Below are 17,216 nucleotides of genomic sequence, written 5' to 3'. Positions count from 1 at the left end.
CAAATTCCCCCCTCCTGGCCAAGCGGGAACTGCTTGGCTGCTATATGTGGCCCCAGCCTAAGAGGGAGATGATCTGAAAGATCAAGCACTTAGGCTAAACAGTGGATCTTGTTAAACTGAAAAATGAATCTACTGTCTTTAATAAAGAGAGAGTGACAAAAAAAAAATGAAAACCATTGAAAATAGAATATACAAATGCCTAAATAAATGTGGATGGGTGTGAAATATATGGGGTCTATATAAAGTCCCAGCCAATCAGCACCGAACTGCTATGTCACAGGATGGGTTTGAAAAATTACACAGTTAGGAGCTGATTGACTGGTACTTTATCCCCGCCCACTTTATCTCCATCCAAAGCTTAGTAAATAGACCGTATGGTTTTGCTGAAATATGAAACTGGCACAGCAAGGGTCAAATAACTTTAAAAAGGCAACACATCAATACATTAGCACTTTTGTTAGTTACAATTTCACATTAATGGTGGAACAAAAGTCATAACAAAACAGGTTATTCCCATAAAGTTATGTACAGTAGACTTTCTATCCACGGTAAGTTATTGACATAAAAGGTGCCCTTCCTTATACTTCAGGCATATTACATTCTTATGTAATTGTTACATACACACCCGACAATATTCAAAGAGATTTTGGAGCATTAGTTGCCATTATATTCTCAAAAGGGATAAAATATAGCTTCTCACACAGCGTGCAAACGTGTCGATCTGCTTCATTCGGAAACACTTTCCGTAAGATTAGACTGCAATCTATGCTTTCTTTCTTCCCACAGGTACTGCATCGATGCACTACTGGCTTCTCATGCACAGCAGCATGTCTAACTAGTTGCGAGCGTGTTGAATATCCTTTCACACAAACTTTACACCTATATAGATTCTCTCTTGTGTGGCCTTTTAAATGTGTAGAAAGGCTGCATTTCACTGAAAAACTCTTGCCACAAGTGGAGCAGAAATAGGGTTTCTCTCCTGTGTGGGTTCGAAAATGTCTGACAAGTTGAGATTTCCTGCCAAACTCTTTGCCACATTCAGAGCAAGAAAATGGTTTTTCCCCTGTGTGAATTCGCTCATGCGCTTTGAGATTGTGTTTTAGAGCAAAGCTTCTTCCACACTCACCGCAAGTAAAAGGCTTAAGTCCTGAGTGGATTTGCTGGTGTAAACTGACTTGTGATTTCCTGCCAAAACACTTCCCACACTCCGGGCACGGGTGGAGTTTTTCTCCATGGAGAGTTCTCATGTGTGACTTTAATGCACTTTTTTTATGAAAGAACTTCTCACATATTGCACAGGGATAATTGTGCCCTGAATGGATTCTCAGATGACGGTCTAGCGAGGATTTACTGGGGAAAGTGGATTTGCATTTAGTGCAAACATATGTCTTCTTTATGTGTTTTCTCCTGTTTTTTAAAATTGCTGAACTGTTGTTATACGTTTTTTCCCCAGAGTCGCCTCTGGTCCTAGTCTTGCAAGCTGTGTGCACTGTAGTATGTAACATTAAACTGTACCTACTTTTATATACTTTCTTGCCTTTGTAACAAGAAAACACTTTCCCCATTACAACAGATCTACATTGTGGCTTACTCATCTTGTGCAGCTTTGTGTGCAATAGAAGATGGTATTTAGACCTGAAACATTTCCCACATTTAGTACATTCACGTTTCTTGTGGGTGTAACTCAGGGATCGCATGTGTTTTAACATATTACTAAAGCAGTTTCTGTGTGGATGTTTCACTCTTTTTGACATATGCACACTAGGTTGTGTAACACACTCATACTTTATATCCTGGGAATTACTTCTCTTTCGTTGAGATGATTTGGACAGATTTTTAAAGGACGATTCCGCTGAGTTACCAGTCAATAGGGACTTTGAGGCGTTTTTATTGGAATTAAATGCAGATTCAAACCTTGTAGCAGTATGCTTAGTGAACAGGTTAGAGTTCTGGCTTTTAGCTGTGTGACCTGGCCTGTCATTGCTTTGTGTATCACATTTACTGTGACATTTCCATGTTTGAGAATTATACACATTGGTTGTCTCTTTTCTCTCCATAATGAGGTGAGGTTCATTCTTTACATTTCCTTTAAGCGAAACAATAGTTCCTTCAAATGAGCTCGGACGTGGATCACTGTTTTTGACACCTGTGTTACTAATGTGCCCAGATATCGGATGCTCCACTGGTTCATCTTTTACTACTGGTGACACTGGTTCTTTTCTATTGCATAGCACTGCACTCTGATCACTGATCACATCATAGTGTTCCTGTTTAGGTGTGAGACATAGTTGGCTGTTGTCACTTGGCTGCACAGGAGTCAGAGCGCTCAATTTATACACACAGGATGTAACATCACTGAGCTGTGTGTGCAGACAGGGTTCTTTCTTTAGCTCTCTATCAGACAGAGTCACATCTCTTCTCTGCACTGGTATATGATGCAGATCACTGCAGTGTATGTTTAATGACATACTACAGTCTTCTGATTCATCTTTCACTATTGGTGCAGAACTGGAATCCACCCCATTAAACACCAAAGCCCAGTTGTTACTAGCCTGAAAACAGTCTTGTGTGTGACATGGGCTGCGGCTACTCAGTAGATTACACTTGTCTTTATATGGAAGGTTCTGAGCTATTGGATTATACACACACGTTATCTCTTCATGTAGACCCACTTCTCGGACAGACACGGTGATATGATCTTCATTACACAGCCTCTGATGCAGATCATTGCTCTCTTTGTGGGCTGGCAGCTGAATTTCCTCTGGTTCGTCTTTTACTACCCCAATGTATAGCGAAGATGCCTTTTTGTGTTTTTTGGGCACCACAGTACTTTCTACTAATGTTCTTTTAAGCAAATCAACATTCTCTCTTTCAGCTGTGATACTAAACCACTCAGTTATCTGAAGATCTTCTGGTTCCTTCTTCATCTCATAAACTGCATAAAAAAAGGAGTAATAATAAAACCGAGAGGTATATAGAAAAGGCATTCCAACACAAGCAACCAAATAATTCCAGTAATACACACATACATACATGTAGTGATGGTCACAAACTTTAGACAAAATAATAATAATAGTTCCTTCTATAACTAACCATATTATGATAACCTACAGTATCCGGGTCTGAAAAAAGTCTGGTAAGAATAATGAAGGGAAAAAAATCCTTTACTGGAGGTGAACAACAGGAAATCAACCTTCTTAAATTATGGAAGTTGCAATTTTGTTTTTTTTTAGCTCCTGTAAAACAAGAACCTTTTCACAGATTGTATTGTGTACTATCAAGGCTAAACTGACTGATTAACCTATAAGCTCAGTCTGTTATTGTTTTTGACGGCTGCCACAAACTAAGATCCTAACGCTCTCACAGTGGGGATAAATGTAAGAACGGGCGCTATGGGGGAGAAGCGGTATAAGCGCACGTTATGTGCGCTATACTGCCTCTCTCCCATGTAAGAAGGCTGCAGGGAGTGCACAGTGACAGGGGCGCTATGCGCTCCTGTCCATATCGACGCTGCTATCTATGAGGGCAATGTATGAACAGTCAGCATCGCGTGAGTAGCAAGATCCCACACATGTGCACTGGAGCCAGCCGGAAAGGAGACACAGCGCATCAGTACTGAGCTGATGCGCTGTGCACTCAAGGGTGGCATCGCCGGAGGGTGGGGGCGCGCTTCGGCAGACAAGATGTTAATACATCTTGTTTATGTCCCTTCCAGCTTCACCTCGGTAATGAGGCGAAGCAGGAAGTGTTAGTGCCGCTATAATACATTTACCCCTATGGGGCTTATTCATTAACATTATTTTTACTAAAATAAATGTGAAAAATTGTGTTTTCACACCCTTTTCACATTATGTTAGTATCACTCAAATGTATTAACCCCTTCAGTGGTTTGCCCGAAAATCTTCCAGACTAGCCAGCGCTGACAGCACTGGCAACCCCGGAAGACTTCCGGGCATACTACTGACTGATTCCCCGGGAACAGCCGTGCAGCAGTTGCACGGCGCCCGGGAATCAGTATGCTCCATTATGGAATTTAGCCCGCCCCCCGGACTCCTATTTGCCAGGGGGCACGCTTAGCAGTAAAATGGCTTATGCTGATTCCAGGGCACCGCAAGGCGGCCGGGAATCAGCGCTGGGGCTGGCGATCCCCGCAGGCAATCATCAGGCGATTACCTCGCCCTGCCCCATCAGTCGCCCCCCCCCTTACAACTCTCCCCACCACTTCAATTTAAAAACACCCCCCTCAGGGTGTGTTTTTAAATTGAAAACTTGCCACTGAAGGGATTTAGGGCTTTTGAAGCAGTTTTCGTGAAAACTGCTCCAAACCCTTTAATTGATATTTTGTTAGTAAGCCACATTGCATTTCCCATACTTATAATGGGAAATGCGACATGGGCGAATTTAGTAAACAAAACAAAAAAAAAAGTGAAAAAACACCGCAGTGTACCCTGTGATAATTACGCCAGCTTCAGCTGGTGTAATCACAGGGCAGCACTGCAATAAGCAGCCTTTTGCACAGTTTTCTCAACACCTCTCCCCCCAGCAGAGAAACCTGTGCGAGACCTGGCTCCGGCGATCAGCTCTGTTTGTCTGATGGACACACAAGCTGATCACCTTTAAAAACAACACAAAGACAAACATACTTACCAGTGGCAGGTCCGGGGATTGGTGCATCAGTAAGCACTGCCGGGCAACGGGTCCTCCATGTGATGCGCTGTGACTCCTTTGCAGTAGAGTGGCGCTGCAAAGCGACAGCTCACTTTACAGCACCAGGGGTCACAGCACAGAAGCAGGATACGGCGCCCAGCAGCCTCCTAGAAGCAGCGGACACAGACTCCTGGGACTGGTAAGTATAAATCCCAGGGGGGGAGGGGGGGGGGGTGTTTGCGGTGCGGGGTTAGTCGCGATGGGGGAAAGCCCACGGCAGCAGTAGTGACGGACAGCAGCACATGCGCAGAAGGACATCGGGGTATTTTGTACCAAAAATAAAAATACCCCCATGATGCTGCTGAGATGCACTACTTGGACAGAGTTTTCTTGCAAACTCTGTCCCTGCATGCGATAATTGATACATCCATGCAATGTACTCAATTATCGCATTGCGAGTTTGGCCGAATTTATCACCTGTTATCCGCATCATCAGATGCGGATGGTGATAAATCGGCTCCTTTGTATCTCGCTTTATATTTATGTGGTGTAAAATGTGTAACATATTTTTATAATTAATTAATTGGGTAGACTGTACTGTGAATAACCAGTCTGATTGGAGAGGAGCATCGTGCTATGTGACTCAGGAAGCCAAAGCAGTTACATGATACTCCGCACACTAGGGGGTCTATTCATGTCGCAGTGAAAAGCCCTATTTTGCTGATAACAGGGCTTTTCACTGCTTCCTCCTATTCATAGAAGGAGTTACGTTGGAGAAATCTCACATTTCTCCAGCGGTGCCCCAGCTCTGTGTCAGGATAGCTTCGCCATACAGTGGTATGGGGAGAGCGATTCATAGAAGCACACGAAAGCTCTGCTTTCCAAAACAGACTCGCCATCCCAGGATAGCGTAAGGAGGCCGGTGAGAGGAGAAGAGCAGTACTTACCCAGTAACTATGCAGTACGCAACTAAACGAAGTGGTACTGAACCAAATAACATAAGCAGGAAAACGAAGCGCTGGGCGGGCGCCCAGCATCCTCTACGGACTACGAGAAAAGGATTTACCGGTAGGTACCAAAATCCTATTTTCTCTAACGTCCTAGAGGATGCTGGGGTCCACATTAGTACCATGGGGTATAGACGGTACCAAAGCTCCCAGAATGGGAGGGAGAGCGCAGAGGCTCCTGCAGAACTGATTGACCGAACTTCAGATCATCGGAGGCCAAAGTATCGTACTTATAGAACCTTGCAAACGTGTTCGACCTCGACCAAGTAGCCGCTCGGCAAAGCTGCGTTGCCGAGACACCCCGGGCAGCCGCCCAGGAAGACCCCACCTTATGAGTAGAGTGGGCCTTAACAGATTTTGGACACGGCAGTCCCACCGTAGAATAGGATAGTGAACCTAATCCAGCGAGAAATAGACTGCTTGGAAGCAGGACACCCAATTTTCTTGGGATCGTAATAGGACAAACAAAGAGTACGATTTCCTGTGACGAGAAGTTCTCTTCACCTAAACCTTCAGAGCCCTCACGACATCCAAGGACTTTAAAGTAATCGAGGGGTCAGTAGCCACTGGCACCACAATAGGCTGGTTGATATGAAATGCCGACACAACTTCTGGAAGGAACTGCTGACGAGTCCGGAGCTCAGCTCTATCTTCATCGAAGATCAAGTAAGGGCTTTTGCATGACAAAGCCCCCCAGCTCCGAGACACGCCTAGCAGAAGCTAAGGCCAACAAAGTGACCACCTTCCATGTACGAACTTTGAGCTCCACCTCCTGTAGAGGCTCAAACCAAGCCGACTGGAGAAACTGCAACACCACGTTAAGGTCCCAAGGCGCCGTAGGCGGTACAAAGGGAGGTTGGATATGCAGAACTCCCTTGTCAAAGTCAGAAAAATATCCCCATACACGTTGCCATATTTGCACCGCACACTGGTCCGTGCTGCGCATGCGTACGCTCTCCCGTGAAGGCGCATACCCGCAATAGCGTGCACTCGCAGGCGCGGTATGCGTATTTACGGTAGAGTTTATGTAGTCGTAGCGTGCGACTCATTCGTTACATATTTTCACAATTAATGTAGTTTATAGATCATGATCCCTTTGATAGTTTCTGAAAGTTTGGTTAATATAGAAGGTCCCTGTTTAAAGTAATCCCTCTTTGTATTGTACGAAGGGTCTAACAGGAATCATACAGCAGTGTTTGGTACCCATCGGAAGAGTATTTAATTAGCAATATTCCGGTGTTGGTTTGGAGCGTATTAATCGCTCGTGCGAATAGTTATGGACATAAGAAGTTTATGTCCATTTCTATTATTTACTCATACTCAGGTATGCGGCGGGAAACCTAGTTTCCCACCCACCTGAGCTGTTGGAAATCGTCACAGCCCACCTGTATGAATCAACCTATGACCTTTTGTTGTGATACAGGGTCGAATTCCTTCATCCAATGGACAATGGGATTGTAGGGACTATGAGATTGCATTGTGTGTGGGGCATAAATAGGCAGGCCGACCACATCCAGCTCTCACTCTTCAACGGTTCTCATTGCTGAAAATCGGGTGCTGGATGTCCAGGCGCATGCGATCGTTTACCCTGTGCGTAAGTTTCTCTCCGTAATCATTGTCTTTCTGTGAGCCAATTTCTCTCATCTCTCTCCGTCTCTCTCTCTCTCTCTTTCCCTTCTCTTTCTCTCGTATCTCCCCTAGACTAGTATTGTATTGTATTAGATAGTATTGTATTTTGGTTAGGAAGTCTCTGTTATATTGTAGTGTATCATTTGTACTGTTATCCCCTTTTACAAGTATATTAGATATAATACAGTTAATAGGCTTTGGACCCTAAACCAGTATCTGTGTATTTCCTATAGTGTTAAGTGTTCACTTGAGCGTCGGTGACGCTCAAGCAGCTTTGTAGTTAGTCAGGTAACACAAGGTTGCACTTACACCCTGTATTCACATTAAGGTATTCCGTGTATTTCATTGGTATAAGGTTTAGACATAAAGGTATAGCGTTGTGAGCGTCTGCGCCGCTGGTGATCTCCTCGTGGTCTCGAGCGTCCGCTACGCCATAGCGAATCACTACTCTAGTCATAGCCAATAACGTGTCCTGTGATCACTGGGCCGTGAGCGAACGTGACGCTTGAGCGTCTCGCCTACGGCTGAGCGATCGTTACGCAACTAGCGTACCATTACGGTACTTCTTAAGTAAACAGCGTACAGTGTTCTTAGACTTCATAAAAGGTTGTTTATACGACAAGGGAATTTAGCATTGTCAATTGGGGACTCGTCCTATCCTTCTCATATCTGCACTAGGTAGATCAGCAGACATTATCCCCCCAGCAAAGGGTGGGAGGTTGTCTCGCAGTGCTGACGGGATAAGCGTCTGCTTCGCTTAGATAAAGAGTGCTGAAGGAATCCGGGAACCGGAAGTAAGAACAAAACGCTTGTGTCTTTTAAAACTGTTTTATTTCTCTTCTGTCTTGCGTATACACGCACGCATACATTTATCTGCATTTCTTTTTCAAATTTCGTATATCACTATTCCTGTTTGCCAAGTTTTATAGTTGATAGAAAGTGCTAAAAGAGATTTGCTGTTATTTCATAGTAGAGGTAATAGTTAAAGTATAGACCAACACACGGCTTGTCTAGGAGACAAGACAGTCAGTGTGGTGTGCGGTAGATGATCAGGGATCACCTACATTGATAAAGGTAGAAATTGTGTTACGGTGGATCTTTGTTTTGCGTACACGTGTCCCTAACAAAAGACTTGCGTACGCAATCCAAACGGCAGACGCACGCAGCGTACATTACGCAACGTAGCGTCTGGTTACGCAACGTAGCTCAAGTCACGAAAAGTTGAATTAGCGCAAAGCGATAATTAGCGCAAAGGCGATAAGTAACGCACAGCGGTAAATAACGCGACGCGGTAAATAACGCAAATCTATTTTTGGAAAAATCTGAAATTTAGTTTAACAGATCCTGCTCCTAATTAGTAACACTGTTGGACTGAAGACAATTTCTGCGCAGAAATAGATATAGAAACAAAAGTGTACATGTGTTGAGTGAGTGTGGTTTTGTATACAAAAGTTTATATAACTTAGAGGTTGAACCAAAAGGAAAGTCGGGTACTCGTCAAGGGACACACGTGTAAGTGACATATACGGTGGCTAGGGAGGCATCCTTGGTTAAATAATATTTGAGCATTAGAGTATAGCGGACCATAAGGTAACAGACCAGGAGGTCATAAGGTAACAGACCAGGAGGTCATTAACAGACGGTAACAGACCAGGAGGTCATAAGGTAACAGGTAAAATAGACAAAGAGGTCCGCTATAAAAGTCCAGTGGCACAATGCCTGGGGTGTTGGTGCAGAACCCATATAGGCCATAAGCTCTTGCTGAAGGAATCGCGGCCGGAAACATCGATTCCATTGATCTTTCAGTACATGACAAGTAGTGCTTATGTACTGAACGATTGGACCGCACGTAATTGTGTGCAGTAGTTAGTAATCTGACCTAATACCATTAGAGTAAAGTGGTCACAAACGCTATCTGTACATTCTGACGTGATTTGTGTAATTTTTTATTTTTGGAAGGGAAGTTCGCTGGTCACTCAGGAACTATCTAACAACCCCAACTTTACTGGAAAGAGTAAGTGTCCTTCGGGTAACCCTCATATGTTCCAGTAAACAGAAGGTTCCATAGGGGCCCTGTATCGAGTACGCCAGCACCATATCGGTGTGATCAGGTCGTATTGGTCGAGGTGGGCGAGTGAGTGGGGTACTCGGTAAACCGCCACCGCCGGCCTGCCCAGGACATCTTGGTTTGTTTGTAAGGGTTCGCTGAAAACCTTGAGATAAAGATCCAAGGAGGAATAAGCAACACCTGCAGAATTATGGGGGCCAGTTGTTCAGGTAGGGGGCGATCAACCTCGGTTCGGGTTGATTCAGAGAACCGACCCGTTGGGTCGGCAAGGTACATCATGTGTGAAAAATATGGAAGTCACACCGAATCTTTATGTGATGAATGGGAAAGAATGACTGTACAAGACAGGGACAAATTCCCAAGAATAGGTAGCTTCAGTCCAGACGTGTTACAAAATTTAAGGAGGAGGATATGTCTCGTAAAATCATCAAAGAGACGAATTCAGCATCATGATTACTTACAGTTATGGCACCAGGAAGGTGAGATACAGAGAGGTTTGGCTCTGGCGGCGGGATCTGGGGCAGTCAGGAAGCTGATAGCCACAGCTCCACCTCCACCATACATTGCAGGAGAGAAGTTGATTACGGAGAGAAACGCACTGGGTTGTAAAACACAAACTCTTAGTAACCCTGTAAATGTTAATGATGTTAACCAAATAACTCATGCAAGTATTAACCCGTGCAAGATGTACCCTGTTTTGAACCTTCCTCAGGAGTGTGATCAAGAAGAAGATTCGGCAACAATTTCAGCGCTCTCTCTAGCGGCCACCATATCAGAAACCACAGTAGGAACTGCACCACCCACGAGATTAGTTAAGGCCCCTAGCGGAGGGATAGGTGAGGTCGTGTCAACGGGTAAGTACGGCACCATGCATTACACTGAAACAATTGTACCACAACAAGCTGTAGAATCTATACAGGAAGAGGCTGTTAGAATTGCTCCTGTAAAGGTGATAGTAGTTCCCAATGGGAAAACAGATGCATCAGGAGCCACACCCGTCAGGAACATTGCCATGTATTGCCCGTTCACTAGAATGGAATTGAGGACCATAGTGTCTGAATTCCCAGACCCCAGAAAAGATTTAGTGGCAAGCCAAAAATACATCAGGGATCTAGGAAACACTTTAGAGCCCAATAATAAGGATTGGCAGATAGTGCTAAGAGCTTGCTTACCTTCCAATGTCGACTCAGTTAAATTCTTGGCTGATTGTGGACTAGATAAAGATGTACCGCTTACAGATGTGTACGACCAGGATAATGTAAAAAGGATAAATTTACAGCTAAAGGAGTATTTCCCAGCCGTTGTTAAATGGAATAAAATATTTTCCATTAAGCAAAAGGAGTCCGAAACGGCAGCAGAATATTTCCACCGGGCACTATCAGAAATGGCAAAATACACTGGTATAGAAGACATTAAGACCAACCCAAACCATCAAGAAGTAGCAGTATCTGTACTGATGGATGGTTTGAAAGAAACATTAAAAGCTAGGGTACAGACCACACAACCATGTTGGCGAGGTCTGTCAGTGTCCACATTGAGAGAGGCTGCTGTTGATCACGACAAAAACATCACTAGACAAAGGGAGTCGCAAAGTGATAAGTTGATGTCCGTAAGTATACAGGCGCTGACCACAAGGCAGCCTGCGTATGTACCACCGAATCCTGTGGGTAAGGCAAGTGTAATAACATGTTTTTCTTGTAACAGACCGGGACACTTTGCACGAGAATGTAGAACAAAGAATGTACAAAGATCTTTTCAACCCCCTAGACAACAACACAACACACGACATTGGGAGCAGGGTCCACAGAGGCGGAGTTTTGAGCCACATACAGGGGAAACAAAAAGATATCCCCCGAACAGAGACTGGCAGGCCTCTGGTAGTTCCCAGCTAACTCCCCCACAAGTAGTTGCTGCCAATGGGATTCAGGGAGGTCAGCATACCCAATAGGGGTGTGGCCACACCTGTAATCTGCAGCCAGTTAAATTGATTGCCAGTCTTGGAAGCGAACCAGAGATTGCAATCAATGTAGCTGGTAAAACTTTAAACTTTCTTGTAGACACAGGGGCGGCCAAGTCAGTGATAAATTCGACAGTGGGCATGAGAACCACTGGTAGGACAATTCCAGCCATGGGAGTAACAGGAGTAGTCCAGCACTACCCTGTTAGCAAACCAGCCGAGATTACAATAGGGCCTTTGCATACCAAGCATTCCTTTTTGCTGGCTGCATCGGCACCAACTAATCTCCTGGGTAGAGACTTACTATGTAAAATGGGTTGCGTCATTTATTGTACTCCTGAAGGTGTATTCTTGGACATACCTGAGAATCACGCTCAGGAGGTACGAGACATGTTAGACTCCCCATCAAAATTAATGTCACATTCCATTATGACAAATAGGAACCCATCCCAAGTAGAAGAGATGACATCTCAGATACCAGAGTCACTTTGGACAAAAGATGGACAGGACACTGGATTAATGGCAAACGTAGCTCCAGTAATTGTACAAGTAAAAGATGGTAGGATAGCTCCAAAAATCCCACAGTATCCTCTGAAGCCAGAGGTGGAGTTAGGAGTTTTCCCAGTAATAGAACGCTTGCTGCAACAGGGCATTCTGGTAAGAACGTCCAGCACAGCCAATAGTCCCATCTTCCCTGTTAAAAAGAGTGGGGGGAGGGGTTACAGGCTAGTGCAGGATCTAAGGGGGATTAACAAAATAGTTGAGAGTCAGTTCCCCGTAGTGCCTAATCCAGCTGTCATCCTAATGCAAATTCCTCCCACTGCCAAATTTTTCACTGTTATTGACCTCTGCTCCGCTTTCTTTTCGGTACCTCTGCACCCTGACAGCCAATATTTGTTTGCATTCACATACAGAGGAGTCCAATACACGTGGACTCGGCTACCCCAAGGTTTCATAGATAGTCCAAGTATATTTTCTCAGGCTTTGCATGATTGTTTACAGTCTTTCCAACCAGAGAGTGGATCAGTATTGATACAGTATGTGGACGATTTATTACTGTGTTCAGATTCACTGGAAGCATCTCTGAAGGATACGAAACAGCTCCTGTTTCATCTTTCAGACACAGGTCACAAGGTTTCCAAAGACAAGTTACAATTATGCCAAACTAAGGTAAAATATTTGAGACACTGTCTAACACAAGGACTGAGACACCTGACCGCTGATAGAATCCAAGCCATTAGAGACATGACACTGCCACAAACCCAGCAACAGATCAGGACGTTTTTAGGAATGTGTGGGTATTGCCGTAATTGGATCCCAGGGTTTTCCATATTGGCGTTACCTTTGCAGGAAATGGTCTCTTCAAACAAACCTGACCGGATTTCGCATACAGACGAATCCGAAACAGCATTTGAGAGACTCAAACAGTGCCTAACGCAGGCACCAGCACTAGGTATGCCAGACTATGGGAAACCCTTTGAACTATACGGAACAGAAAGTGCTGGGTGCGCAGCAGGTGTACTAACCCAAAAACACGGTGACGCCAGCAGGCCAGTCGCATACTACAGCGCCCAGCTAGACACGGTAGCGCGATCCCTCCCCACATGCTTGCGTAGCGTTGCGGCGATAGCATTACTAGTGACAAAAAGCGAAGATGTCGTGCTAGGCCACAACCTCACAATCCATACACCGCATGCGGTATCTGCCTTATTGAATTCTGCCCAAACCAGACACGTCTCATCAGCAAGGTTTACAAGATGGGAATTGGCATTAATGGCCCCAGTAAACATCACCATAAGGAGATGCAGTGCATTAAATCCTGCAACATTTCTCCCAGGTGTGCCTGGTCAGACACAAAGGGTGGAAGGTGAGAGTGATGGGGAAGGAGGATTTAATGCAAAGGGAGATACACATGATTGTATGGAATATTTGACCCAAAATTTTACCGCAAGGCCTGACATCAGTGACAATCCACTGGAAGATGCAGAACTAACGTTCTACACGGACGGTAGTTGTCATAGACAGTCAGACTCGGGAGACTTGTGTACTGGATACGCAGTCGTAGATGACCAAGGCACCATAGAAGCGGAACCGCTAGGCCCACCTCACTCAGCCCAGGTTGCTGAACTGGTCGCCCTAACCAGAGCATGTGAATTGGCTAAGGGTAAGTCAGCCAATATCTACACCGATTCTAGATACGCCTTCGGGGTAGTACATGATTTCGGAGCCCTATGGCGGCTCAGAAATTTCATGACGGCAGCTGGTACACCGATAGCGCATGCAGCATATATAAAAAGGCTTCTAACAGCGATACAGGAACCCGACAGAGTGGCTGTTATCAAATGTAAAGCACATACATATAGCCAAGACCCAATATCCCTTGGTAACAGCCGAGCAGACGAAGCCGCAAAGCTTGCAGCTGCTACCCCCATACAGACAGACACCACACAACTGATGGTATTTAATACCATCAACACACAGAAGTTGTGTGAGATGCAGAATTTGTGTTCCACACAGGAAAGAGCAGTCTGGAAGGCAAAGGGATATGGCCAGGAGTCCTCCGGGCTCTGGACGGATGGACATGGTAAACCAGTGGCCCCCAGGGCATACCTTCCATGTCTGGCTGAAGCAGCTCACGGGCTGACTCATCTAGGCAAGGAGGGGATGTGCAAATTGGTAAGAGCATACTGGTGCGCCCCAGGATTCTCCTCTCATGCGAGTAAAAGAGCAATGTCATGCCTTACCTGTCTGAGAAAGAATATTGGAAAGGCAATACCTACAGAACCATCCCATATCCCACCTGCCGGCGGCCCTTTCCAGGTAATACAAATCGACTTCATTCAATTACCCCCATGTCGAAATTTGAAATATGTACTTGTTTGTATAGATGTTTTCTCGAATTGGGTCGAAGCTTTCCCAGCAGCTACAAATACCGCTATGTTTACCGCTAAGAAAATTGTGCAGGAATTTGTATGTAGATATGGTATCCCTAGAATCATTGAAAGTGATAGGGGTACCCATTTTACAGGTGATGTCTTTCAAGGAATGTGTAAGTTGATGGGAATTGATAGCAAGCTGCACACTCCGTACCGTCCACAGGCGAGCGCGAAGGTCGAAAGAGTGAACAGCACTATTAAAAATAAATTGAGTAAAGTAATGGCAGAGACAGGATTGACGTGGCCAGAAGCTTTACCCATTGTTTTGTATAGCATCAGAACCACTCCCAGGTCCCCTCTTAATCTGTCTCCTTTTGAAATCTTGTTTGGTCGACAACCGCATGTCATGATTAACCCCCAGGATGATTTGAAATGTAACAATGAAGTAACTGTAAAATACTTGATTAACATGAGTAAGCAGTTGAGGAATCAAAATGATAATCTGAAGTTGGTGATTCCTGATTTACCAGATAGTAATTGTCATGACATTGAACCTGGGGATTATGTAATGATACGAAATTTTCTACGCTCAGGTTGTCTTATTGATAGATGGGAAGGACCATACCAGGTCTTATTGACTAGCACCACAGCATTGAAGGTTGCTGAAAGAGAGACTTGGGTCCATTCATCCCACTGCAAAAAGGTTGCTGATCCAGAGAGGTCCCGTGATAAGGAACAGACGGTAGAGGTTGTATCACTGGAGTGTCTGTTCCAGGAGGACTGAGGCGGCACCTGAGCCTTGAAGACCGAAAGCAGTTGTTGACTCCCTTCTCCCTTTTATTGTTTTCCTCCACTTCCCATCCCCTCTTCCTTGAAATTTCTTTTTCCCCCTTCTCATTCTTCTCTATTTCCTCCTCAAAGATGGACTTGCCCCAAGAGACTGTGATCCGGATTTTGATGTTAACCATGATGTTGACCAGAGCAGTCTGTTCCGGCGAGAGTACCATAGAGGTCGAGAGAGGTTCTGGAATGGGTTCCGATTATGATGATGGAGGCGTAGTTTTCCAAGATCAACCAAACCAACAAGCAAAGGCGAGTATCAGAAAACGATCCGATAGAAGAAATTGTGATGGATTGTTAGCTGAAGAAAATTGTATCTGTAGGCTCTGTGATAATCTGGTTGAAGATGGATGCATAAAGAAATGCCAATCTAGGTTTAATATCCATATGGACCGGCATCCATTGAGTGACTATCACTCCTTAGTGGGTAACGTGTTAAACCAAACAGATTGTTGGGTATGCTCTCAAGTACCTCAGGGTCACAGCAAATCAGGGCTAGTACCATTTCCTTTAACGTTAGGGGAGGTACTTGAGCTAAATGGTGGGAGACCGGTGGACCGGAGGTTTAACATCTCCAGCCCTCCTAGTTTGAAGCTCCACCAATACCATGTGGATAGGTCCCTCTTATGTTTCAACATCTCCAATCCCAGAAAACCGGGAAATTGGGAAGTGTCATGGAGCAACCTTACCATGACCTTTTCACACAGAGCAGATAGAATGCCTACAGATACAGAGCTGGTACGCCACATAGCCAGTAGAGGAAAATCTTTTCGGTATCGATATACCTTAGGAAATAGGATTACTAGAGTTGGAGAGGTATCACCAGGATACTGTGCACATATCGTACAAACTGATACGTGCATTAGGCAGATGGAAGAATTAGGGTCAGGAGATTTCACCTGGAAGGTTTGTAACATGGTCATGTCCTTCTCCGTCCCATATGTTCTCCCCGATGATGCATATTTCATATGCGGGAGAAAGGCGTACAAGTGGCTTGCCCCAAACTCTGAAGGATTGTGTTATATTGGAAAAGTATTGCCTGAAGTGATGACTGTTACACATGACAAAATGAAAGACATACACCGTGGTGCCCAAGCTCCTTATACTCACACTCATTACGAGCACCGAGTTAAAAGACAACTGTCGGAAAGGTTAGAGCATCCGGCCTCTGATCTTATCCATGAATCCACCGGGATTCAGGTTCTGGTAGCGTTAGATTTCACTCGCACCGCTCGAGGAGTGATGAATTATAGATACATTTCCGCACTCGCCAATTTGTTAGATAATATCACTGAAATGTATGATGACACGTTTAGATACACTGGAAGAGAACTTCAAGCTTATAAAACAGAACTAGTTCAGCATAGGATGGTTCTTAATTATCTTACAGCAGTAACAGGCGGATATTGTGTTACATTGGCAACACAGTACGGCATAAAGTGTTGCACTTATATCACGAATAGCACCGAGGATCCGGTAGAGGTCATAGACCAAAAGATGGATGATATTCTCCAATTGAAGTGGGAATTTCGTCGGAAACACAATCTCACCCTTGCTGCTGTAGGAAATGAGCTGACTGGTTGGGTGTCATGGTTGAACCCGCGAAATTGGTTCTCCGGTTTAGGAGACTGGGCTCAAGGAGTCATAATGGATGTTGGAAAGTTTCTCCTATGTATTTTAGGTGTCGTTATATCGATTGGATTGATATCTAGATGCGGGCAGGCTTTAATGAGGTGCAAACAAAGTACAAGAGTGATGAGCTTGAGGAGTGAGGAAACTGTAATTAACCTGGATTTGATTTATGACCCAATGATAGAAACCAGGATGGGATGAAAATGCGATTATACGGTCCGTTTCTTTCACCTGTTTTTCTGCTTTTCTCCAAGATACAAAGACCCCCTTGGACGAGGAAGTTGACGAGACGCTATACAGACAACAGACAAGCACCAAAGATGAAGTTTTGACTACCTATGATATGGACACTTGATGAACTTTGCCATGGATCCCCAGTTTCCCTAGTACATTTAAACTCACGCTAGCCCAACATTTTTTGTAAATCCGATGGCTCTGACAAAGCTATTTGCTCATGCCCAAGGAGCAATACAGCGCAAAGAAGACGACTCTCAACAGATACCGAACACAACTTCGACGACAGATGTACATTTCCCTGACATAGAATATCATTGCATTTT

General features: G+C 44.6%; 1 protein-coding gene across 2 annotated transcripts in view; it reads right to left on the bottom strand.

Annotated features, from left to right (window-relative positions):
- Nucleotides 1-406: 406 nt before the first annotated feature.
- The window catches only part of LOC134980841 (zinc finger protein 354C-like), a 55,633-nt gene continuing 38,823 nt past the window's right edge, over nucleotides 407-17,216 (bottom strand). For both annotated transcript variants that reach the window (XM_063947827.1, XM_063947826.1), the window contains exon 5: nucleotides 407-2,935. In XM_063947827.1, the coding sequence (XP_063803897.1) occupies nucleotides 636-2,935 (2,300 nt within the window). In that variant the 3' untranslated portion in view covers nucleotides 407-635. The remainder of the gene's footprint in view (nucleotides 2,936-17,216) is intronic.

This window comes from Pseudophryne corroboree, chromosome 12, assembly GCF_028390025.1.
Source record: "Pseudophryne corroboree isolate aPseCor3 chromosome 12, aPseCor3.hap2, whole genome shotgun sequence".
Lineage (NCBI taxonomy): Eukaryota > Metazoa > Chordata > Amphibia > Anura > Myobatrachidae > Pseudophryne > Pseudophryne corroboree.
Note: the sequence above shows the minus strand (reverse complement) of the source record. Positions and strands in the feature narration are given on the sequence as shown.